This window comes from Lagopus leucura, unplaced genomic scaffold (assembly GCF_019238085.1).
Source record: "Lagopus leucura isolate 7727_CA_CO unplaced genomic scaffold, USGS_WTPT01 Super-Scaffold_100001, whole genome shotgun sequence".
Taxonomy (NCBI): Eukaryota; Metazoa; Chordata; class Aves; order Galliformes; family Phasianidae; genus Lagopus; species Lagopus leucura.
The window spans coordinates 15,051,711-15,075,960 of record NW_024962262.1 but is presented as its reverse complement, the minus strand read 5'-3'; the positions used below and the strand labels follow the sequence as shown (position 1 = coordinate 15,075,960).

Genomic DNA, 24,250 nt, shown 5'->3' with positions numbered 1-24,250 from the left:
ACAAAGTTGATTTCTCTCCCCTTCCTGCTCCTCCCCAACTGCATCATGAAGTGGTGCTTTGACAAATCCTACTTCTGTAATTCTGCTCTCTCCACATTTTACTCTTGTAACCACATATTTTTAATGTAGGATCGTCTTATTTTTCGTCTTTTTTACCTCTTGATTTTGGTTTTTACAACCTGTAAGTTTGACTTGATTGGTTAATGTAGCTGTTATCCTATTATGTTTACAGCCAGATCTCATTTTTCAAGATCTCATTTTCCCTTCAGCATTTTGGGTATACAAACATGGGTAATAGTTCTTCCTTTGTTAGTACTGTTCTTGTTTCATTAAGAGGCTTTATCTGCTCACTAAGTGTGGCAGGCACGTCTCAGATGTTGCAACAAAACAGGCTGAATGATAAAAAGCTTAAAAATCCAAAGTGACACTTGTAAGCCATGGATTTGCTTCTGGAATAGTTGTTTGTCATGAAAAGATAATATAAATAAGATAGATACTGACACTTGTACATTTCAATGTTTAGTAGTGCGAGACTAAAACTAAAACTGAACTTTGAGTCTTTAGCTCTGGAATGAGTAATGATACTGTGAACAAGGTATGGTTTCAGAAGGTGTTTGCCTTAATCAATCTTTAGAGGGTACAGATAAAGGGATGCCCTCAGTATTCCAAGCAGCAATGCCTTCTTATTAATAAAATAATAGTTCTTCAGTAGTACCTATCATTTGCTAGAAAACTAAAACAGCCTGGCCCTTATCTTCATTATTGTGCCCATCCTTTTCCAAAGCACCTTGTTTCAGTTGGCTCTTAATAAATACAATTTTTAAAGTGTAACTTGTGAAGGATACTGATCACATACACTACCCCTGTAAATATGCTGCCAAAGATTACACCTGCTTTCTGCAATATCCCCAGTTAAAACGTGATCAAAGATACTTTCTGAAAGTGAAATTAAGTTATGTGATGATATCTACAGTATTTTTTTTTTTTAGTTGAGAAATTATTTTAGAATAGCTTCTCAAATTTTGCCCAGGTGTTTTTTCAGTGTGTTAATGTACATATAAACAACAGTAAAGCTGAAGTTAAGTTGCTATTTTTATATGCAGGTCTCTACAATCCAAGAACTTGTTACTGGTTACGAAGCCTCTTTGAGAACATGTGACCTTTTTGGTCCATGTGGTAAGTTTCTATGTATTGATTCTTGTCTTAATGATGATGTAATTACTGTTTACGGCAGCTAAGAAGAATTGTTGTAACGCTGAAACTTATTTTGCAAGAGAAGGATGTAATAAATTAATGTTTATTAAATGAAAGCATTATAGGAAATACTTGATAAATTTGCTACGATTTGTTTTTTTTTTGTATGTTTTTCACATGCTGTGTTCAGTCTTAATTGGTTAATGAAACCTTTTCTGTTTTGTTCCAGAAAATGGAGAGAGAGAGCCCCCAACGACGCTGCTCTGGGTTCGGTATTTCCTGGCACAGCACTTTGACAAACTTGGCCAGTGTTCTTTGGCCTTGGATTACATTAATGCTGCAATTGCAAGCACTCCAACATTAATAGAACTATTCTACTTAAAAGCAAAAATTTACAAGGTAAAAAGTGAATTTGGACATGTTGAGTATACAGCTTTTAAATTAAAAAAAAAAGAAAGAAAAAAAGAAAAGCAAAGAAGTCCCATGAAACTGGTGTGAGTGTGTGGATAGCACAGTGAGTATTGACTTTCATGTAGGTTTCTCCTTGTGCACTGTGCAGTCAGTCAGAAAATGAAAACCCCTCTTCTCTGCTTAGATTTGCGGAAGTGAGTCGCAGCTTAAAGCAAATCGTTGATGTTCTTAAAAAATATTTATAAATGTGGTTGAGAATGAGGGGGGACAAGCAGAGGAATATTGTCTCTGTTACTTCTGAAAGAGAGATGCCAGTAATTGTAGATTTCAAGAGTTGGTCAATATAAAGTTTATCTTGAAATTTAGTTATTTAATTTCTCCATAACTACTTTCTTGCAACAGCATGTAGGTAACCTGAAGGAAGCTGCCAAATGGATGGATGAAGCACAATCTTTGGATACTGCTGACAGATTTATCAATTCTAAATGTGCTAAATACATGCTGCGAGCCAATATGGTGAAGGATGCAGAAGAGATGTGTTCTAAATTCACTAGGGTAAGTTTCCTGTTGTAATGAAGGGAGGTTTTGTTTGGTTTTGGCAGTTCTTGTTTAACTTTGCTAATGTAAGTCTTAATTTTTTACTAAGATCAGGAAGTTATCTTTTTTCAAGTGTCCATTTTTAAAATAATGCGTGTCATAGCTTGCACTTAGTGATAAATAACTGTCAAGAGCCAGTAAATTTTGAGAGAACGGTTATTCAGAGGTACTTGTCCAGAAGTACTTCTGTAGTGACATACTTCTGAAGTACCTCTCTGAAAATGCCCCCAGTGAATACCTTGTTTGCAAAATCTGCCATTTGCCAATAATATAATTTGAGCTAACTGCACAGGAATGTGCAAGCTACTACATTCATTATGGCTCAATTATATTACATAGATGTAATTTGGACTTGAACATTTCATTGAAACTAGTGCTACAGACTACAGTTTTATAAGGCAGTTCCATTTATAAAAAGCAGGGCAAACAGTTTAAATGTGGTAATAGTTTTTTATATTTATATAAAATTCAGGTTCATCAAGTCTGGGTTTCCATATTATTTGTGTAACTGACTGTGAAAGACAGCTACTTGGTGGGGTTTCCTAAAACACGTATGTAAGTTAGGCTCTTTAATTCTTCTTAAGTGTGAAAAAACCTGAATGTGAATCCAAGCTTCCTCGGTGTTTTTGGGAGCCATTTGAAATTCGACTGCTAAAGCTCAGTGGGATTGAGTACACTCTCTGCAAGCTTGACAACACTAAGCTGAGTGATGCTCTTGATATAAGGGATGAGATCCAAGCTTGAAAAGTGGGCCCACGTGAACCTAATGAGGTTCAACAAGGCCATGAGCAAGGTGTTGCACGTGAGTCGCAGTAATCCCAGTTGTGTACAGACTGAGAGAATTCCTTCCCTGCAAAGGTGCTCTCAAGGACTTGGGAGTTCTTATGGTGATAAACTTGATACAAACATTGTGCACTTGCAGCCCAAAAAGCCAACTGTATCCTGAACTGCATCAAAAGAGGGGTGGCCAGCAGGATGATGGGACGAGTTGTCTCCCTCCAGTCTGCCTTTGTGAGGAACCCCCTGGAGTACTGCATTCAGGCCTGGGGTCCCCAGCACAAGAAAGATATGGAGATGTTGGAGCAGTTCCAGAGGAGAGCCACAGAGGTGATTGAGAGGATCAGAGCACCTCTCCTATGAAGACAGACTCAGTTGCAGCCTCCTAGAATTGAAAGGGAGCTTATGAACAGGGAGGAGACTGACTTCTTACATGGTCTGATACCAGTAGGACAATGGGGAGTAGTTCTAAAATTTAGAAAAAAAAAGAAAAAAAGGGAGATTTAGATTAAATGTTATATTAGGATGAAATTTTTCACTGAGAATGGGATGAAGAACTGGGACGAGTTGCCTAGAGAAGTTGTGGATTCCCCATCCTTGGATGCATTCAAAACTAGGTTGGATAAAGCCCTGGTTAGCTAGATATAATGGGATGCAACCCTGTCCACAGCAAGAGGATTTAAACTAGGTCTTACAGGACCCTTCAACCCAAGCCATTCTGGCATTCTGTGAAGTCACTGTATATGATTGTGTGAAGGCAAGGGCAAGAAGTGAGTAGATACCAGTAGTAAGATAGGATAGATCTGTTCCTAAATATTTAAACATAATGAATTGAATGGGATTTTCTTTGTGTTGTCGTAGAATGTTTTGATTTCAGTGACTGGAATTCTTGATATTTGGATTGTGCTTCCAGTTTGTTCTCGATCTTGAATATTAAATATATAAAGAATGCTTCCCATGAAAAAGCATGAAGTATGAATCCAAATAGGTTTTGTCGGGCTAACAAACAAGTTCTAGTCATGTTTGAAAAAAGATGGTAAACTCTAATGGCAAAAAGTGATAATAGCACCTATTTCAGGAAGGGACTTCTGCTATGGAAAACCTAAATGAGATGCAGTGTATGTGGTTCCAGACTGAATGTGCTGCAGCTTATCAAAGGCTAGGGAAGTACGGTGAAGCCTTGAAAAAGTGTCACGAAGTAGAAAGGGTAAGTAGGTAAAAACACTTTATTTTATTCCTGTTAATAAAGATATTTGCAGCTGTAAACAGCACAATTTTCTTTGCATACAAGTTTTCTAAAAGTTTCTAAAGCAGGTTAATTCTTGGTGATTTATTGTAATAGCTAAGGATGGCATCTGTTATCTGTTATGTGTAAAACTATTGTGGAATAGTGAAAAGGATTCAGTATTGTATGTTGTCTCTTACCTACTACTTCTGCACTAACTTCACGCTGTCTTTTTGCTAATTGTTTTTTAATAAGAGCAATCATATTTCAATTGGCTTTTAAAGAGTGCCTAAGCCTTTGAACATTATCATTATAGTTTTTGCAAACAAAATGAGATTTTCCTGGGTTTATTCTTCCTACTGACAGATTCTCTTGGATGGTCAGTATTATAAGAATAGTTCTATGCTTGTTAAATAATGCCTGTAGTATCAGTTATAATTTTATCTCCATTTATATTAAAAATAGAGTAAGCCAGGGAAATGCCTTAGACTTGGTTTCCTTTTTTTCCCCTCCTTGAAGCATTTTTTTGAGATAACGGATGATCAATTTGACTTCCACACATACTGCATGAGAAAGATGACTCTTCGTGCCTATGTAGACCTTTTGAGATTAGAAGATGTGCTCAGGAAACATGCCTTCTACTTCAAAGCTGCTCGATCAGCAATTGAAATCTACTTGAAGCTTCATGATAATCCTCTTACCAATGAAAGCAAAGAACAAGAAGTGAATTCAGGTATCTAGACTATAACGGAGGCTCATATGTGTATGAAAAGTAAAAGCTTTTTAAGCTATATAAGTTATGTGCTATAGAATCAGTGAGTTGTTACATAAATGCCTTGTTCCATTTCTGTTGCTTATTATTTGATCAGTAACTGGAAAGAAATCATAGATAACATAGTACAGCTTTTTTTTTCCCCCTCTATTCTCCCCACATCATATTGTAAAACCAGTGTGTGAATGAACCTAGCTGCAGCTAGAGTATTTGAGAGAGGAGTAGTATTTCAGAACCATAAGAGGAAAATCAAATTGAATTCAGCCATTTATACATTTAAACAAAAGATAAGTGCCAATAACTGGTGAATTATGAAACATAATGGGTAGATATGGTGGGAAAGCAGTCTGACTTGCTGTAAGAATTATATTTTAACATGTATTTAATCTTTATAGATTTGGTAGTATTACATTATAGTGATACTAGTTAGCATTGCGTTACATGTATCATTTTTCATGTAATTTTGGGGCCAAAAAATACATGGACAAGTGTGTATTAGCACAAGCAATACACTTGTGAATTCATTTGAAACTAGTCTGTAAAGAGAATGCAGATTCCCTTCGGAAATCAGTTGTGCATGGCATGAATATTGAATATGGCATGAGTATTCAATGACAAGTGATTTATGAGGATTTTTTTTTTATCTTAAGAAAATAGTTGCTTGTTCTTCTGTGAAGTCTTTATAAGTGTCAACTCTGCAGTAGTAGACAGAAGAGATTTAATTAATACTTAGCTTTTTGCAAAGGGGAGGATATTTGGCATGGAAATTAAAAAAAAAAAAAAAACAAACAATGTTGAGTTAAACCCAAAAGCCTTTCATGTTGCCTTTTATTGAGTCTTACCTTTTACTGAGGTGAATGAGTTCTTTCCCTCTTTATTTATATGTATGAAGCACACACAGAAAGAGTCACACCTCACAGCACAGTTCAACTTGCATCATTTTCCATTCTGCCTTTAATTTTGATTCTGTATATAATATAGCAGTATTTAATGAAAATTAAAGTGAGGAAGATTGTGAAGTCATGTAGTTAATATTCGTGTTGCAATTTAGTAGACTTATCCACAGGGGAAGAAAAGAAGGGATAAAACATTTTTCTCCTTGCTCCACCATCTTAATGGTGGCTGGCCCCAGGATGGGCCCAGTAGATGTGATGCCATTGCCACAAAAAACATGCATGTCCCTCAGTAGCTTGTTCTTCTTTCCTTGCCACATTATTTGTGCAAATCATGTTGTCTGTGAAATATGACAGAAGGCCAAGTGGAAATGAGTGTAATTCCAGCTGAAGTGGGAGTGGGGAAGAGTGAAGGCTTCTCACTTCTGTATGAGCCTGTAGGAAATCATGCTTTTTGTGTATTCTTCATTTATAAATCTGAACCCATCAAACAGCATGAAGTCTCCTATAATGGCAGTATTTAACACATACCAGAAATTTTACCTCGAAACTACACTGGTTGCTTGCATCCATTTAGCTATAATGATGATATGTAGAAAACGAAGGCTGTTATCAAGGCTGTATATGGATCAGGCATGTTAATGAAAGGTAGCAGGCTTGTTTTAAGTTGAAATGCAAATCAGTCAGGATGCTTTAGTCAGAAAGTTGGAAAGAAGCTGAGCCAGAGTCAACACGTGAGCTCAGTATTACCTTTCAAAGTCATTATTCATTTTCTATGACAAAATCTGTCACGTGGATTTAACAACTTCCTGTAGTTAATCTTTCAAGTAGCTGAGGCTTTTTTTTAACAATTTTCATAGGGTAAATAAACAAGATCAAGTGTTGTGTTGTAACCCAGTAGTAAAGTTGGATGCTGCAGTGATATGATACCCTGGCAAATAAAAGTACATCGAAATGGATGGAAGAGCATAGTGGCATTCCTGAGGGCTGATTGAGACACACATCTTAATGAAACAATTACTGTGTTTGTTACTTAATCTGTAGAAAATCTCTCAGCCAAAGAACTGAAGAAGATGCTTAGCAAGCAAAGAAGAGCACAGAAGAAAGCAAAACTTGAAGAGGAAAGAAAGCATGCAGAAAGAGAGAGACAGCAAAAGAATCAAAAGAAAAAGCGAGATGAAGAGGAAGAGGAAACTAGTGGACCTAGGGAAGAACTAGTTCCTGAAAAACTGGAAAGGGTTAGCATGGTGTCCTTTGTTACCTTTGGGTTATTACCTTAACAAACCTATAATACAGATTGATTGATACAGATTGATACAGTTTTCCTAAATTAGTCCATCAATTTCTGTGTGCAAAGATACCTTTTATTTATAGGCTACTTATACTGAAGAATGATAATTTTTTTCTGATAAATTGAAGTTCTATGTTTATATTATGGCTTTAAATCTTGATTCTTCCAAAAGTAAGCCATCTTCCATAAGATTCTGAACAAAAAGATGATTCTTGCCCAAAGCCCTGTTAGTTTTCATACAGCGAAAATAAAGAAGTTAACAGAAATGATTGCAGTCCACAGAGTATGAAAACAAAGCCAGTATTTCCTTAAGCACGAAGAATTTCCCTTTATCAAAGTAACTTCAGAAGCTTAAACTTTTTGCCTGAGGTGGTCATATTTTCTTTTTAACTGCTAACTTAGACCATAACCTATTGCACTACATGAGTGGTGCCAGAGTTAGCACTGCTGTTGCCTTTGTCAGTATGAAGTCATGAGTACACACTTTGAAATCTTAGCTTTCTGAATTTTGTTTGAATAGTGCTTGAACACTTCACCTTTGGCCTCTGATTGTTTAAATGCTCTGAAGAACAAACTATTATTGGTAGATTGTGTCAGACCTTTATTTGTATTCTTTACTCTCATTGTGTGTTTGTTAACAGGCAGAAAATCCATTAGAAGAAGCCATTAAATTCCTTATTCCACTTAAGAATCTTATTGGAGATAACATAGACACCCATTTATTAGCATTTGAAATATACTTTAGAAAAGGTAAAGTATCACTTATTTTTGCTCTACAGATTTTTAATTCTTCACTGTGACCTGTGTTATTTGACTGTTACAGAATCACAGAATCCTTAGAGTTGGATGGAACCTCTGAGGGCCATCTGGTCCAATTCCCCTGTTGACTGTTGTCTAAAATATCCCGAAACAGATAATTCCTTAACTGACTGAAGCAGGGATATGTGATATCCAGAAATCGTGGGGCATATACAATGCAAAATGCTAAGAGGAAAATAAGTGTTAGCATACCCTGATGAATGCTATAGGAATATATCTGTAGTGTAATCTTTAGGGGAACACAAAACCAAACAGAAGCATTATCAGTTTTGTCAGTTTGATCTTTAGGAATTTCTGTATCCTTAAGAAGGTTAAGTGTAAAAAGTAAATCTTTCTGATTTCTCTGTAGACCTTGATATTTCTAATGTTTTTACCAGATTTACTAAATAAAACAGTAGCTAACACAGAGAACTAGAAGAAGTTGCATGATTTTAATCTCAACGTGGTTTTGTTTTTCTTCCCTTCCCACAGGAAAGTTTCTGTTAATGTTACAGTCTGTCAAAAGAGCTTTTGCTATCAACAGTAATAATCCATGGCTTCATGAGTGCTTGATTAAATTCTCTAAAGCTGGTATGTGTATAGGAAGTACGTACATATGTATGTATAAGGATATAGGAGGTAATGTGAATGAATACATAAATACATGTTTTTGTCATGTGTAAATATACTCTTGAAACACAAACTGAAGTCAAGACAAAAATGAATGGTTTGTTTTTCTAGGCAATACCTAAGAAAGCACAGGTTGTGCTATGCAGGGTAAAATATACATGAATTTTATGTACTTCTTCCTGCATTAATCCAGCAGGTGGACCCAGTAAGTCACTGGTTAGATTTCACAGAGAAGTAGGTGTTCCAGAGTCCCTTGAAATTCCTAAATGTTTTAACAAAGCAAGTATCAAATATGAGAGAGAGATTCTTACTGAAGTATGTGCTGTGAGCTTTGTGTGTTAGGTAGCAGAAAATACACGTAGCAGAGAGCTTGTATGAGTAATTCATATATAAATGCATCTGTAATGCATTTATAGAGCTAAAATGAAATTGTGCAAATGCATGTTTTTCTTTTTACGTGCAACTACTTTGATTTTTAGAAGCCTATTAATAAATAATGTAAAAAAAAAATTATGAAGAATAGAAACTGAACAAGCACTATAGAGTTTATAAATTTCTTAAATCACAGAATCATAGAATGGCCTGGGTTGAAAAGGACCACAATGATCATCTGGTTTGAACCCCCTGCTATGTGCAGGGTCGCCAACCAGCAGACCAGGCTGCCCAGAGCCACATCCAGCCTGGCCTTGAATGCCTGCAGGGATGGGGCATCCACAACCTCCTTGGGCAGTCTATCCCAGTGCATCACCACCCTCTGGGTGAAAAACTTCCTCCTAATATCCAACCTAAACCTCCCCTGTCTCTGTTTAAAGCCATTCCCCTTCGTCCCATCACTATCCACCCTTGTAAACAGTCTTTCATCCTCCTGTTCATACACTCCCTTCAAATATTGGAAGGCCACAATGAGATCTCCCCAGAAGAAGCACTGACAAACCAAGTGTTTTCTTTTGTCATATATATCAGCTTATCAGACTTTAATGTGAAGTCTTAAATGTTCTAGGATGATAAACTGTACATAAGACTGTAAAGACAAACTGGTTGAATATTTCTTGCTGACTTCATTCACAGATAGGTGATTGAAAGTCACTCTGACTAGTAGCATATGTTTTCATCAGAACATGTATGTGTTTGCAACAAACATGTTTCAAAATGTAATCATTCTGACAGATTTGTTTTCTGTATACTGAAGTGCTGACTTACAATACTGTTGATCTGAGATTTGTTTCTGGGCACAAATTTGTGAATTAGAAAAGAAAGTTTTGCAGTGATGTTTGTTGTTTCACATTGTTTTCTACAGTTGTCTGAAAGTGTTTTTTTTTCCCACCTCTCCCTCTTACCCTGCCCCTTTCCAGTATCTGACCACAGTAACCTCCCAGAAATTGTGAGCAAGGTCCTAACTCAAGAAATGCAGAAAATCTTTGTCAATAAAAATTTGGAAAGTTTTAATGAGGAGTTTCTCAAACACAATGCTACCTCCATTCAGCACCAACTTTCAGGTTTGTTTAACTTTCCAGTGCTTTTGCAAACATGTTGATTTCAGTGATTCATGTTACCAGTCAGTTTCTTCATTATACATCGGTTGGAAAGAGACAGAAACTTGCCTGTTTACTTTTTTTCTCTGCCTGCTTGTACCTCTTAAAGGAAATAAAAAAAAAAAACAAAACCCACACAACTTACTCACTTTGTGCATTAGATGCATAAGGAACCTGCTGCTTACCTCTCTGAAGTCTAATAGCAGAACACCTGTAGTGGATTTGATAGCTTAAGCATGGAAGCAACGTCATCTCTTCTGTTTCAGCTTTTAATGTTGAAATAATTAGAAAATATAAAGCAAAAGAAGAACGTCTAGCAAATGTAATCATAAAAATCTTACATGGCAAAAGCAGTGCTTTTCCTCCTCTTTTCTATTCAACTGGAATGTCTCGGGATATTGTCACAACTTTGTCAAGTAGCAATAGCGTGAATCAAAATAGAAGGACAAACTTCTTTTTCTGCTCACTAGGCAACAGTGAAAACATGCAAATATGACAAATTCATATTACTTCTGTAGAAAAGTTATGAACAGCTGCTGGATTTGAGAAAACTTATTATTTTTTTTTTTCTTCAGTTTCCAGTACTGATCTCATTTAGTTTGCAAAAGTTATCCAAGTTCTGCCAGGGTTCACTGGAGAAAGTTAGCTCCAGAGAACCAATGGCCTGGCTTAGAGGAGGAGTTTGGGTGTAAGTCATCCCAAACTTAGAAGAGCTCTGTTTCAGAACAGCATCTTGAGAGAAATACTAGCACCCTTTTCCCTTTGAGCAGGTTCAGGTGTTGGGAAGTCAGGTACAGGTATCTCAGCAGATGTTTGCTCCTGATTCTTTCAGATGTGGTGTTCTAATCTTTTCATCTTGTTAGGCATCTTACTGGATGTTTTCCAGGTTCTACTTTCTCTTTGCGTGTTATTATGGAAATATGTTTATTTTGTCCCAGTAATTCTACAGGATTGAGTGTGTCTGTATATGCAGCATTGCATTTACTAATGCTATTATCTCAATGTTGTGCTTTCTTTTTTTTTTTTTTTTTTCTGATAAGGTGCAAAAATGATGTATTTTCTGGACAAATCGAGGCAAGAAAAAGCAATTGCTGTGGCTACTAGATTGGATAAAAACATGAGAGACAAAAATGTGAAGGTAAAAAATGCAGTATTGAGAGAAGTGTGTAAAATAATGTGTACTTAACTGAATGATAATATACATGCTTTATTTGTCACGATAAATTAACGTTCAGAGGAGTGAGGTTTTTGAACTTTGGAAAAAGTTAATTATATCTAAATACCAACGCAATACCTGTGTTTGTTCAGATTAGTAAAATGTAAAGGCATTAACAGTTATTAACTGTTCCTTTTCTTTCTGTAGACATTAACCAAGGTTTTTGAGGCACTGCTTGACGGCAGTTTTGGAAGTTGCCACACTCAATGTGAAGAATATCAAGCAGCCTGTCATAAACTGTTTCCTTTTACATCTGCCTTTATGCCTGCCACAAACGAAGATGATAGCAGCATTGCATCTGTGAATCATACAGCCATTAACCACGACTTACTGTCTAATGAAATATGAAGTAGCATATGCAAGCCCGTGTGTGTGTGCCTACATACCCACACACACATACAAAACTCTGACTGTCATTACATGCTGGCTGGATACGGATCAGGGTTACTTTTCCAGGTTGCATTTTAATATCTTTAACAGGTCTAAAATGAAATATTTGGTTAGCTTAATGAAATGGAGTATCCTGTTAGTTACTTTTTTTTCCTCCCAACAAAAACTGCCAATATTTATGTAAACATGATCTTTAATCAGCATTTTTCATGTTTATACTTGTACAGTTTTAAGTCTTTTAATAATCCATCAGCCCTCCCTCACAAAAAGGAAAATGATGGATGTTAGACTGCTTTCACGAGTGTCATTGCATATACATATGAATGTGATCATATCCTGTTAAGAAATGATCTTTTGAGCATCTTTAGCAGATTAAGGCAGAAGTGCTGCTTGAATGACCCTCTTCATCTTCTACTCTTATTCTTGGGATTTTATTTTTTTTTACGTTTTATTTTTTAACCTTTGCTCAGTTTGGTTTCTTTTGAAGCACAGTGGACGTTGGCGGTTTGCATGTTTTTGTAAGGTGTGTGTCTCATGGAACCGGTGTTGATGGATATGAAGATTAGGTTTGTATGAAAACTAAGGGTTTTTGAAAACTGTATTCTATCTGCCTTGTGTTCCATAACTATTATTTCTTAAGTTTATGATCAGTTTAACGTTTTCTGTTTGAGTATTCTCAAGCAACTCCCTGAAAATGCAATGAATTTAATACTGTTGTCTGTTTTGGTTTTTTATTGTTGTTGTTCCATCTTCCCCTTCTTTCTCTCGCTTCTGATTTCTCCCCATCTGTTCACTTACTGACACTTAAGTTAAAAAAGCTGCTCCAATATTGGGTAAATGCATAAGGTACAGTAAAGGGGGATGCAGTTCCCCTCTACATCCTACAAATTCACTGCTAAGTTTACTGTATTACCTCCATTAAAAGTCTTAGTTGTGAATTTATGGCCAATATATCAGCACTTCTCCTGCCTAAACACTATTGCTGTAGGTGCTGCAAAGCAAGCAGTATGTGAGGAGTGTGTTTTATATTTAAAAGCTGTTCAAGGGAGCACGAAGAGGATGACTACAAATCACAATGAATCTTTTTCTTTATTCTGGTGCATTAACTATTAAATACACGACATGAAAATGGAAGTTTGAATCTCATATACCTATTTAAAGCATAATGCTGGACAAAATGGCTACATATGACAGCTTTACATTCTATAAAGAACTGCTATCAAAATATAACTATACTGTGGCTTGTACAGAAAATTCATTTTCTGGAAACTGTAATGGAATCATTCAGTCAGTTTTGTTTTTATTCCACTGCAGTGTAAATAATTTCAGTAATATTAACTAGCCCCTCTAAGGCAAATATGAATTCACGAAGAGGGGATTTTATTAAGACAAATAAACTGTTCTAATTAAAATTCTCTTTTGTGTGTCATCTATTTAGATTCAAAACTGTTGAATGGAAGACTCACTGTAAAATATTGCCAACATATGTTATGCTGTAATAAATTATTTTGTACACACTTGCCTTTGCTTTGGAATTCTTGTGTATTTATGGACATCAAACATCAGCCCATCACACATTTGTTAATTTGTTTTCTTTTCAGTTGCATATTCACTGGTTTAACCCAAACTCTCGAAATAGTTGAAAAGTAATGGCTGTATTTATCATATTGGTGTATAATTCATATATGGCAATATGCTACCCTTAGAAATGCAGCAGGACATCTTTATGTTATGTATTCCCCATGCTGTTTGCTGTTGAGCAGCTTGTGTTTCAGGCAGGGAATGGTAACTAACCATGATGGAGTTGTTTTGGCTCAGCTGACCCCTGGCACCATCTATGAGCCTGCATACAGTGGAGACGTTGGTGCAGTCCTTCCTGTCTTAGCATGATGACACGGTGCTAGAAATGTAATTCAGATCTTCAAAAGAAAGCTGCAGCAGTATGGATGGGAAGGTAAGGCTGCTATTCCAGTCCTCCAGCATCTGTTAAGCTTGCATTTTTTGCAGATCAAACTCAAAAATACTTGGCTTCTCTTTTATCAGTTTATTGCATGAGAAAACTGATAGTCTTGACTTCTGGACTTCCAGAATTGTGGGTCCTGTTCTGAGAATCCTGAAAATAGGGATTCGTTCTTGTATGACCCAGTGTGTGGTTGTTTTTCCTGTGGAAGGTCTGGAGGTGTAAGCTGCTGAGTTTTGGGGCTGTCTTTACAGGTAGAAATCGTTGCAGAGGAAGTGTAAGGTAGTATGGCATGAATAACAAAATTAAGGAAGAACAGCAAATGATAAGCAAATGTGTTTTTCTTTAAAATACTATGGAATGATTTGGTGTCCTCAGTAAATCTGAATTTAGAAAAGGCATCAAGCTGAACAGCCCTGATAAGCCTTCCAAGAGGAAGCATGCCATAATATATAAATGCTAACAGTGTATGTATGTCTAATCAGTATTTCACATTCCAACATACTGAGCTCTTGTAGCAGATGTGATATGCCAGGAGGTAGCTGATCTTTTCTTATCAGTCTGCTGCCATTGAAATAATTGCTTGAATGCATCAAGGATCTGTGGACAACCCAGATCCAGTCAGTTTGTGGAGGTAACCTGCAAGTCGAACAGCCTTAGATCTCCTTCATCCCAGAGGACTCTCCCTATTGTCTGATCTCAGATCTGAGTCTGGTTATCAGTTCTGAAAGGAGGCAAGCCAGAAGGAATAGGTAAGAGCTGAGACTCAGGGTGTTTCTTATTTTCACCACCACCTATTCCTCTGAAAATACTCAATTATTATCATTTTTTAAAGGCTTTGACTAATCAAATAAATAATACTGTTTTGCTCTGGCAAATTGACATTTCTATATAGGCAAGGTTTGATAGAATAACAAGAAACATTTTTAATCATATCAATAGCATTATATATAGCACTAAAGACTATGCATACTAGTAATAGTACAATGCAAACACTTTAAGATCTTGAGGTGCATTCTTACATCCTTCAAATCTAATCTGTGGTCCAGGTGGGCATGATGTGATGACTGCTTTAGCAGCTTAGAACTACCTGGAGATGGGATTTTCTGTCCAGGCAGGATGAGAACATGCAAATGCAGTGAGAGGCTGCCTGCAGAACACAGGACCTGCTTGTCTGGGCAGGTCTTGTGGTAATTTGTGATAAACGAAAATATCTGCATGGTAAATGAAAATGAATGCACGTGGAAGCTCGAACCCTAGGGTTCTTTTCAGCCTGAAACCATGCAACTTAGCATTTACTGTTTCACCATCATGATTTTAAGTATTGTTGGCACTGCTTTTTCCTGTCTATACGCAGGTTTCAATGCAAAGCTGTCAGCTCGTAGCGTTTCCACTAGAGGGAAGTCTTGCATCTAGAATGATTTTATAGTAATGAAAGCCTGCAGCCATCTGTCTGTTTTCAGGTGTTTTCTGATATTGTTGGACAAACACAAGGAAATGTTTAATGTCTTTATTTCCTTCAGGCAGCAGAGAGAGGTCGTTTGCTTAAATGGCTGAATCAGATTCGCATTCACGTAGCCCAGGCATCCACAGGCCTTGACTTGGAGTTTTGAAGCTGGGAGCCTGGCCAAATGTGCCAACTGATGGAGAACAGAGGGCACTGTAGAGGATATCTGAGCTCCTGTCCAGTCAGAATAACCTGGGAGACCTCACTTCATATGCAGAAAGCATTGGGCAGCCTAGTTCCTGCCTTAACCCCTGTGCCTTGGAAGAGAGGCAGAACAGCCTTGAGGATTAGCATTTAGTCATGGACTAAATACACTGCCTGTTCACTGCTCACTTTTTTTTTTCTATTAAACATACTTCAAGCCTAGACAAAGTTTTTGAGAGCATGCTGGTAAGGTTCAGGAGGAGGTTCAGGTTTTGAGAGGTTTGCAGAGGTATTTCAGGTACGTGGAGTAGGAAACGTGGTGTTTCTGGAATGGTTTGTGGATGATAAGTGGTCCAACCTAAAGTAACCAGGAGGTGATGCTCAGAGCAGGAGCTACCTGCCTGTTCTCTGCACAAAGGCATGAGGCAGACCTGGCTCACCAGTATGCCTTAAAACCTGCCCATGAACAGCAGGCTAACTACTGTGAATTGCAGTGTGGGAGATATCAAAGGAATCTGTTGATACTGGAGATGTCTAATCAAGTTTTACCTCATCCACACATGACTGTATTTCATACAAGCACAGAGTGCCTCGTCATAGAGTCCTGGGATGGCTCAGGTTGGAAGAGACCTCAGAGATGATCTAGTTAGTCAGCTTAGGCAGTGCGCCTGCACGTGAACTGGCTTGGACTATAGGCAGCCTACTTCTAACCCTTATTATTTTGATACCAGGATGTGTAAGGCTGAAATCCTGTTTGCTTGTGACGTGCAGGCTCCTCTGTAACGTACTGCGCTGAAAGATGCACAACCACACGATACTTCAGCCTCCCTGAGGATTTCTTCATTTTGAAAAGCTGAGCAGCAGGTTGTCTTCTCCCTGTGGCATCCCTCCTCCAGCCTCTCCCCCTGCTACAGGGGCCTTGGCACTTGCTGTTCACTTCTGTGAGTGGGATCAAATCAACAGCTTGTCAGGTACCTAACCCAGCAAACGTGGGTTGGTTGTCTGTCAGTAACTGGCAGTAATAGTGCAGGCAGTGATGTCTGATCAAATACTTGAGGAGATGCCCACACACAGGTGAATCAGGATGTGAATGCTTTGTTTACAGCCTTCCATTCAGGGAAGGTAAAAATTCCTCTCCCTTGCCTCCAAACATAGAAGGCAAGTTTTTTGGGAGGAAGCCATGCTCCTGCTAGGATTATTGAGGCAGAGCCCTGGCTGTGGCCATGCATGTTTCTTTCTAATGGAAAGGTCACAGCTCTCTCACCTCTGAGGGGTGAAAGGTACTGGGGAAATGGCAGCAACAAATAACTCATTGAAGGAAAGCTACCTCTGTGTAGATCTATTTTCAGCCAACTTCTCCTCAGTGTTGTCCATCTTGAGAGCTGGTCTTCCTTAGGACAGAGGGCTGTGGTGCAGGCCTGACTGGAAACATGACCCACTGCTGCACAGGTTGGCTGAGGAGATGTGGCTTTTTTCCCTTCTCTTGTCTCATCCTTCATGCTGAGAGCTCATAGCCCTGCTCTTCATAACAAGAAATTTATCTTTGGATCAAGTGCTAGGCCAAATACAACCCTATCTAAGTGGTAGTATGTGCTCTAATTTGGCATGTGAGCTTTGGAGTTTGCTTGTGGCTTCAGTAATCCTGGATACAATACACGTTTTTCAGTACCATAGCAGGATAGATCTGGATGTACAGAGCTGCTGTTTCTGGGTCTCTGCAGTGGCAAAGCCAGGCTGGACGTGGCTCTGGGCAGCCTGGTCTGGTGGTTGGTGACCCTGCCCATGGCAGGGGGGTTGAAACTAGATGATCATTGTGGTTCCTTTTCAACCCAGGCCATTCTGTGATTTTTCCAGCAGTATTTTATTTCTATTATTTCTTAATACTTTTTTATGAATACTCTGACTAGTTTAATATGCAAATCCCCTACCATAGGAAACAACAACAAAAAAAAAAACAACTAATAAATGGGTACTGGGCAGTAGGCAATTTTGAAATCCTGTTATTTATGGAATAATGGTGAAAAATAGAAAATGAGCATATGGAAGAAGTTGCTGTCACAGATCATCCCCCTGGCTGGGAGAATTAGAGCATGGCTTGTTTAACTTTCATTTGTGAGGAAGACAGGATGCTGCCATAGCTTGTCACAAAAATTATTCAAGGCTGAGGAAAAGGGAAAGAACCCAAGACCTTTAAGAATGATTCTTAAACTGAAAAGCAATTGTCTCGGTGGAAAGAGCTGGATGTGGTACGTGGTTTCTGCCTGTAACACTGATCCTTTTCTTCCCAACTACACAACCCCCTGTGCGCTCCTAACAGGAGAGGCTCCAACCTCCTAAAGCATGGTTATTTCCCAACCATAAATATGCAAATCCCCGTCCCTTAAAGGAGGGTGATTTACTGGCTAACTGAAGCGCAAGGCTTACGGCTTTTGTTCCACTTTTGTATGGTGACAGGCTCAATGGGGTCCCGGCCCTTGATTGGCACTCCAGCAACACAAATACATAAAGAGCTGCACTTCTGTTCTGACATACGCAGCCACATGCCTTCAGCAAACAAGTGCTCTTGCTTATTCTCTGCCTCCTACTGCCCCAGTGCCAACAGAGCAGAGAAGGGGAAGTTAAACTCAATTTTTTCTGAGCTTGCTGCAGTAGGATGGATGGGAATGGCATCCAGCACCCCCTGTAATTCCTGAATACCTCTATTGTGGCCATACTGCTCTGAGTTAACTTGAGATTGGTTCAATACAAGAGAACGATGCTTTTGGACCATAGAAAAGACAAAGCATTGGTCTAGTCACACAGGAGCAAGATGAACAAAATAGAACCCCAAGTAAATTCTAGAAAGAAAAAAGTAAACTCATGGCTCGGAGGGAATTCAGTGTCTCTAGGGAAATCTAAGAAATATTTTGCTTGTGTGTGGTTAATATCTTTTCAGACCGGTATTTTGGCCACAAGTATACTTTTTACCACAGTATTTATTAATCAATTCAATTTATGATCCTTATTTCTTTTACTTTGCTTAGAAAAGAGATGAATTAGGGGAGATGTCTTATTATTTTAATACAAAGAGCTGCCTTACGTGTTTCAGTTCACAAGACTTACAATTTGTTTCCAGAGCGGTTTGAGTGTTAGATCCTTTTCATATAATACAGGCCTCTTGTGGCATAAATTCCCATTTGTTTCCTGCATGTCATTATCTGCTGTTGAGTCAACATTCCTTCTCGACAAAACTGCTGTTTTTTGGGTTGTTTTTAAGTAACACAGCATTCAGCAATCTTGGCTCCTCAGTTTCTCAACAATTCAGAGAAAAAAAACACGTGGAAAACAGTTTCTCATTCATATTTGAATCATCGTGGAGTGATATTCATGAACGGTTTAGAAGCAAAACTGGCAGAAAGGTATTGATTGCTCTTCTCCAGCTTGTGGCACAGCACAGACCTTATCAGCATCCTATTGCTTACATTCTCTTGCTGACTTCTTGTCTTTTTGACCTTTCTTCTCCGCTTGGTCACTGGTTATTTCTTTGTACTGATAGAGGAAAGTCTACGAGACAGCATCCTTCCCCCTGCATTAAGATTCAGAAACACTAGGGCAGCTTTCAAGCAGTGTTTTGCTTGGTTGGTTTCTGCTATACTGAAGCCATCTCTCTCATAAAGCAGCAGAGCTTTCATTAAGTGACGTTATTCCTTTCATCTTTCAAGAAGGCACCAAACTGAGTCTGGTCACATTGTTATAAACTTTTCTTATCTTGTTTACTCTCCACCACCCCTCTCCTCACTTGAACTCTATTCCCATTCCATGCAATACTCAAAGTCCCTCGACCCAGAAATTCCAAATTCTTCAGCAATTTTGCATATCTTTTGGCTGCGGACAGAAGCTTACACTGAACTGTCCCTTCTAGTGATTTTGATACGGATGACTATTACACCATTCTGTTTCAGTGACTTTTAACCCAATTGGAACAATTGTGGTTACATTTAAACCACCAGAGGCACATTTCAGAGTAAATAACTTATTTAAATACATCCATTCAAAATTCCTAGAGCTGCTGTCTCAAGTTACTAAAAGGCAGAGGAAAACGATGATATTATATTCCCATTTAAGAGGTAAATAAGCAGGAAGTTTATAAGAGTAATGGGCTGCAGAAGGAAACTTCTGGTTTTGGCAGAAGTTAGCAATAAGGTGTTTGCTTTGGTTGTGGCTGTGGGTGTCAGTAAGCTGGTCCATGAGTTTGCAGCACTGTTAATCAGAGCAAGAGAGAAAAAAGTAAGGAACTGTGCTGGTTTGTGGTCCAGGTTCAGGTTTAAGGAAAGCCAGGAAAGGCTGGGAGGAGAGGAAGGAGAGGAAACTTCTGGCAGAAGATTTTCTTTGTGGTTTCTCAGATTATTTATACTGCTGTGAGTCATGCATGCTCCCCACTGTTGTCATGGATGGAGCTGCAGGTCATTGGCATGTATTTAGCCCAACCATTAGCTATGGTAGGTTGTGCCTCTGTTGGCAGCTAGGTAGCCTGTGTAAAATGCATGGGTGATCTCCACCAAGTTTTAATTAGGCAGCTGCCTTCATTAAAGAACAAGTTTAGCAATTTCCCCAAACAGTCAATTGCAGTTGCAGCGTGAAGGATAAAATAGATTGGTGTATTAATGTAGACTGTTGGTTAATGACTGGCTTTGGCTCGCTCTCCAGAGCAGCACCCCGAGGGCAGGGCCGTGATGCTCAGAGCTGGGGGACAAGTTGTACCTATGATGCTTAGGCTATTCCTGCTTTGTGGCTCCAGGACTTAGGTTTCCCCAGCTGTCAGTCTGGCTGTGCCTTTTCATCCTGTGATAGTTTTCATTTTTTTCTCCTTCATGGCTGTCTAAATTTTGGGTTCCCTGACTTTCCTTCGGCTATAATTTTGACAACATTGGATTTCTCTTGGTCTTTCCTGGGTTTTAAATGCAATATCTACTTCAACTATCTAGCAATGCTACTTTTTAAAATAACTATTATTTTAGCAGGCTGAAATGTATTAGAAGATTCTCGGATGTTATATGTGAAGAGCTGTAGACTGCTTCTACAGGCAGGGATCTGACACCTTAGCTTTTATCTGAGATGAATGCCAGTGAGAACACAGGATGAAATTTCACCAAACATCTGCTTTTAATTGTGAGCACATGGTACTTACTCAACAGGATCAATACCTTGGGGTACTCCTGATCTTTGAGGTAGGGAAAGGAAGTGATGGATTAGACCAGAAGTTTTCAACCGCCTCTGACATGCAACCCATCCCCCATTCTACAGCTCCAGTTTCCAATGGAGCTGCACATGCCCTGCTTGCAGTAAATTTATTTTTTCTGTCCTTTTTTTACACCAATGCTTCATAAGTTATCTATGAACCTGCAGGTATCCCTGGGTTTGAAAACCACCGTATCACTCCAGCAGAAGCATCCATGTCTGTGTAAATGAGCCCTAGATTTCCCTTCTTGCACATCAAGACAAGGTTTTGTGTCCAGCATTGGTGTTTCACTGAGAAGACTAGCACCTTATAAGCGTGGCAGCCCAGCAGTGCCAGAGTATCTGTTGGTGCTGTAAAAGTATTTCCGTGAAGAATATTTACAGAACGGATTTATTGGTTTAAATAGCTCTGTGGCTCGCAAGTTTGTCGGGTCAAAAATGCAATAGGAAACCACTGTCAACATTGCAGCACCAGCTGAGGAAGGTCTGGAGACACTGTGTCGAATGGTCAAGAAGACGCTCACTTTAAATACACCTTGGACTGCTGCCTAGAAGAAGGGAGGGATTCAGTAGCCGAAGTTTACATTACAGGCTGCGTTGGAGGCTTCCACCAACAAACAAGAGCAGACGGACGTGTCTGTCTGCAGCATTTCGGGGCACTGTGCTTAGAAGGGACTTTTCCCTTTTGCCAGATGTTGGCTGCTCCTCTTGGCAGCGATGGCAGAAATGCATCAGGCTCAGCTGGAGCATCCTTCAATGATACTTACGGTGACCTGTGGATACACGTGCACTGTAACATAGAACAAAAAAGGCATAAAAGACAGTCTTTAATTCCACACGCATAAGCTAAGTGCTTATGCAGAAAATTAAAATTCACCAGCTGTATATCTGCTGCAATCAGTGGAATCCACAGTTGCTTAGGAGACAGAAAGAGCTGCAGTAGGTGATATGAATATCTAGTAGAAAAAATGCTTTGACACTTGGTTATGGAGCATAACCAAGGATTTCTTAGGAAAAGAAAATCCCCAAGCACAAAACAGAAAAGAAAGGAAGTTCAGGGAGCTATTTCTTCCGTATGCCTAGAAATGATTACAAAAATAGTAAACCTGTGTGTAAAGCAGCAGTTAAGGAGAAGGCCAGGGAAAAGCTCTTGTGTTGTTACTGGGAAGCAGTTCCCTGCCCACAACCCTCTGCTCTCTGCTTTTATCAGCTCTGGAGCTCACCTGGCTCAGCTGAGACAGTTCAACCCAATCCAATAGAAAGCTGCTCAATTTCTTTCTTGATTAGCCTTCTGTTCAGTGTGTTAAACTGGCTCAGCGTAAGGTGAGACAAACCCATTACACATGGCATGCAGAGAATTTAGGATATGGGAAGGAAGAAGGAGGAGAAGCTGTTCTCTGTTCTGTGGCAGAGGTTCTGTTGAGCAATTCCAGCCTTGCTGTATTGCCTCAGCCTTCACTCTTTGTGATGTGGCCTAAGTAGGTTCTTGGGCAAGAGAGAACTGAGGCCAGCTATGGGACCAAGTCCTTGTATTCTGAGGCTATGAGTTCTTCCTAGCCACATGCCCTATAGTTCTCCATTGTTCCTGTTGTCTTTCATCCTTCTCATGCTCTTGATGTCATATTCTTATCTCTTCTTCTCTGCTTTTTAACCTCATTTGCTCACTATGGTCTTCAAAAAAGATTGTTTGTAACCACTTCTATTAGCAGAAAGGAAAACAGAGGAAGACCACAAGAAAGGAGGAAACCACAGAATAAATAAGAATTGAACGTTACCATGAGAACTTCTTTTGATCCATAGAAAAAATAAATAAGTGCTTCCATGTCAGCTGGTAAGGAAAGGTGAACAAACCTGCTAAATACAGATTATTTGTTGTCTGGAACCTTGTTTTCTCATTGTACGTCTTTGAGGAGCACTGACAATATGTCTCAAAATGTTGTTACAGCTTCACATTCGAGAAGTCTCAGAGATAATTTTCCTTCCCTCTCCCTGTTCCCAACATCTCTATTTTAGTTCCAGATATCCTCATCAACACACAAACATAATCATAGCTCCTGATGCATACGCATGGAATAGCACCTGATGTCTGTTTTCAGTGCCACTGGTTGTAACAAAATGTGACAGCATCTTGCCCAACAGGCATTTTACAGAACAGATATTTTAGCTGCTCAGCCAGCTTTTATTTTAAAAGACTGAGAGGCAGCACAAGATCAGTGGCAGCTGTGGCACGTATAAACATCATGTTAACCTGACTTCAGGACAAACTAATGTCGTTCAGCTCTGATTAAAGAAACCCCTCCACTGTAGAGTACCCTGGCTCTATGTGTTTAGCAGCTCCCTGTGTCTCGCTCTCCACCTGCTCCTGTGCTCACGTCACCACAGTGATGCTCTAATCCAGCTGCCCCTTGGCTGTATTCACAGCTCAGTGATGGATCGAGCCAAGAAACAACCACAGGACAGCATGGGCAGATTTAGGTAAGTGCGGGCAGTGAGCTGAAGTGTAGTGATGTGCTACAGCCACACGTGAAGCTCACAGTGCATCACACAGCAATAAGACACAGGACGTTGCCTCTTTGGAAAATAACAATGTCTTGGGTTGGAAGAGATGTATTAAAGCCCATCCAATTGCAATCCCTTGCAATTATCAGGGTTGCCACCCAGGAGCTCAGGATTCCCAGGGTCCCATCCAACTTGGCCTTGAGTGCTTCCAGGGATGGGGCACCCATAACTGTTCTGGACAGCTTGTCTTATCACTGTAAGTCTGTGTAAAAAGTCAGTCCTCCTCCCATTTATAATCTCCCTTTGATTACTGGAAGGCTGTGGTGAGGTATCCCCAGAGCTTTCCCTTCATGCAGGCTGAACAAGCCCAGCTCTCACCTTGTTTTCATAGGAGAGGTGCTCCAGCCCTCTGCTCACCCTCATGGCCTCCTCTGGACCCTCTCCAACAGTGTGGAAAGGGTCTTCTTGTGCTGGCAGCCCCACTCCTGGATGGAGCCTCATGAGAGCAGAGCAGAAAGGCACAACCACCTCCCTGGCCCTGCTGCCACCCCTTTCTTTTTTGATGCAGTTGGCTTTCTGGGCTGCAAATGCACACCGTTGGCTTGCATCGAGCTTTTCATCCACCAGAACACCCAGGTCCTTCTCTGCACGGTTGTTCTCAATGAGTTTTTCTCCCAGTCTGTACACGTATCTAGGATTGCCCTGACCTGAGGACAGCACCCTGCACTTGGCCTTGTTAAAACTCATTGGCTTCACACGGGCCCACCTCTCCAGCCTGCCCAGGTCCTTCTGGATGGCGGCCATCAGGGGAAAAGAGGTGGTCTTTTTATTTGGGATAGCAGCGAACTCAGGGACGTACCCAAGTGCTCTCCAAACCCCGGCCTCAGAGCAAGCACCCAGTATTTGTAAAGTGATTAAAGGATGTGCCGGGCTCATCCTTGAAGCTCCAGCAACACAAAACACCTTTATCGCCGAGCAAGGAGGAATCGCTGCTCCTTCCCACGCAGCTCTTCCAGCTCCTGGCTGCGAAACCCACTCAGGCTGAGGCGCAATACCCCAGAAAGGCGCACCTGCACCGCCCGCCTTCCCCGCAGCAGCGGGCAGCACCGCCTCCCTCTCCCTCCCCTCAGCCCCCGACCCGGGCGGGCTATAAGAGGCGGCGGCGGCGGCGGGGCCGGCAGTGGCGGGGTGGCCGCC

General features: G+C 39.8%; 1 protein-coding gene across 4 annotated transcripts in view; it reads left to right on the top strand.

Annotated features, from left to right (window-relative positions):
- NAA16 (N-alpha-acetyltransferase 16, NatA auxiliary subunit) overlaps nt 1–13,243 on the top strand; it is a 63,880-nt gene extending 50,637 nt beyond the window's left edge. For 2 of the 4 annotated variants that reach the window (XM_042868551.1, XM_042868552.1), the window contains 11 exons: nt 1,104–1,176; nt 1,424–1,593; nt 2,008–2,160; nt 4,058–4,186; nt 4,724–4,937; nt 6,914–7,107; nt 7,802–7,910; nt 8,451–8,549; nt 9,941–10,084; nt 11,161–11,258; nt 11,484–13,243. In XM_042868551.1, the coding sequence (XP_042724485.1) occupies nt 1,104–1,176; nt 1,424–1,593; nt 2,008–2,160; nt 4,058–4,186; nt 4,724–4,937; nt 6,914–7,107; nt 7,802–7,910; nt 8,451–8,549; nt 9,941–10,084; nt 11,161–11,258; nt 11,484–11,684 (1,584 nt within the window). In that variant the 3' untranslated portion in view covers nt 11,685–13,243. Of the gene's footprint in view, nt 1–1,103; nt 1,177–1,423; nt 1,594–2,007; nt 2,161–4,057; nt 4,187–4,723; nt 4,938–6,913; nt 7,108–7,801; nt 7,911–8,450; nt 8,550–9,940; nt 10,085–11,160; nt 11,259–11,483 lie in introns of those variants that run through there. The other 2 variants (XM_042868553.1, XM_042868554.1) reach the window with 2 other exon arrangements.
- The last annotated feature ends 11,007 nt before the right edge of the window (nt 13,244–24,250 follow it).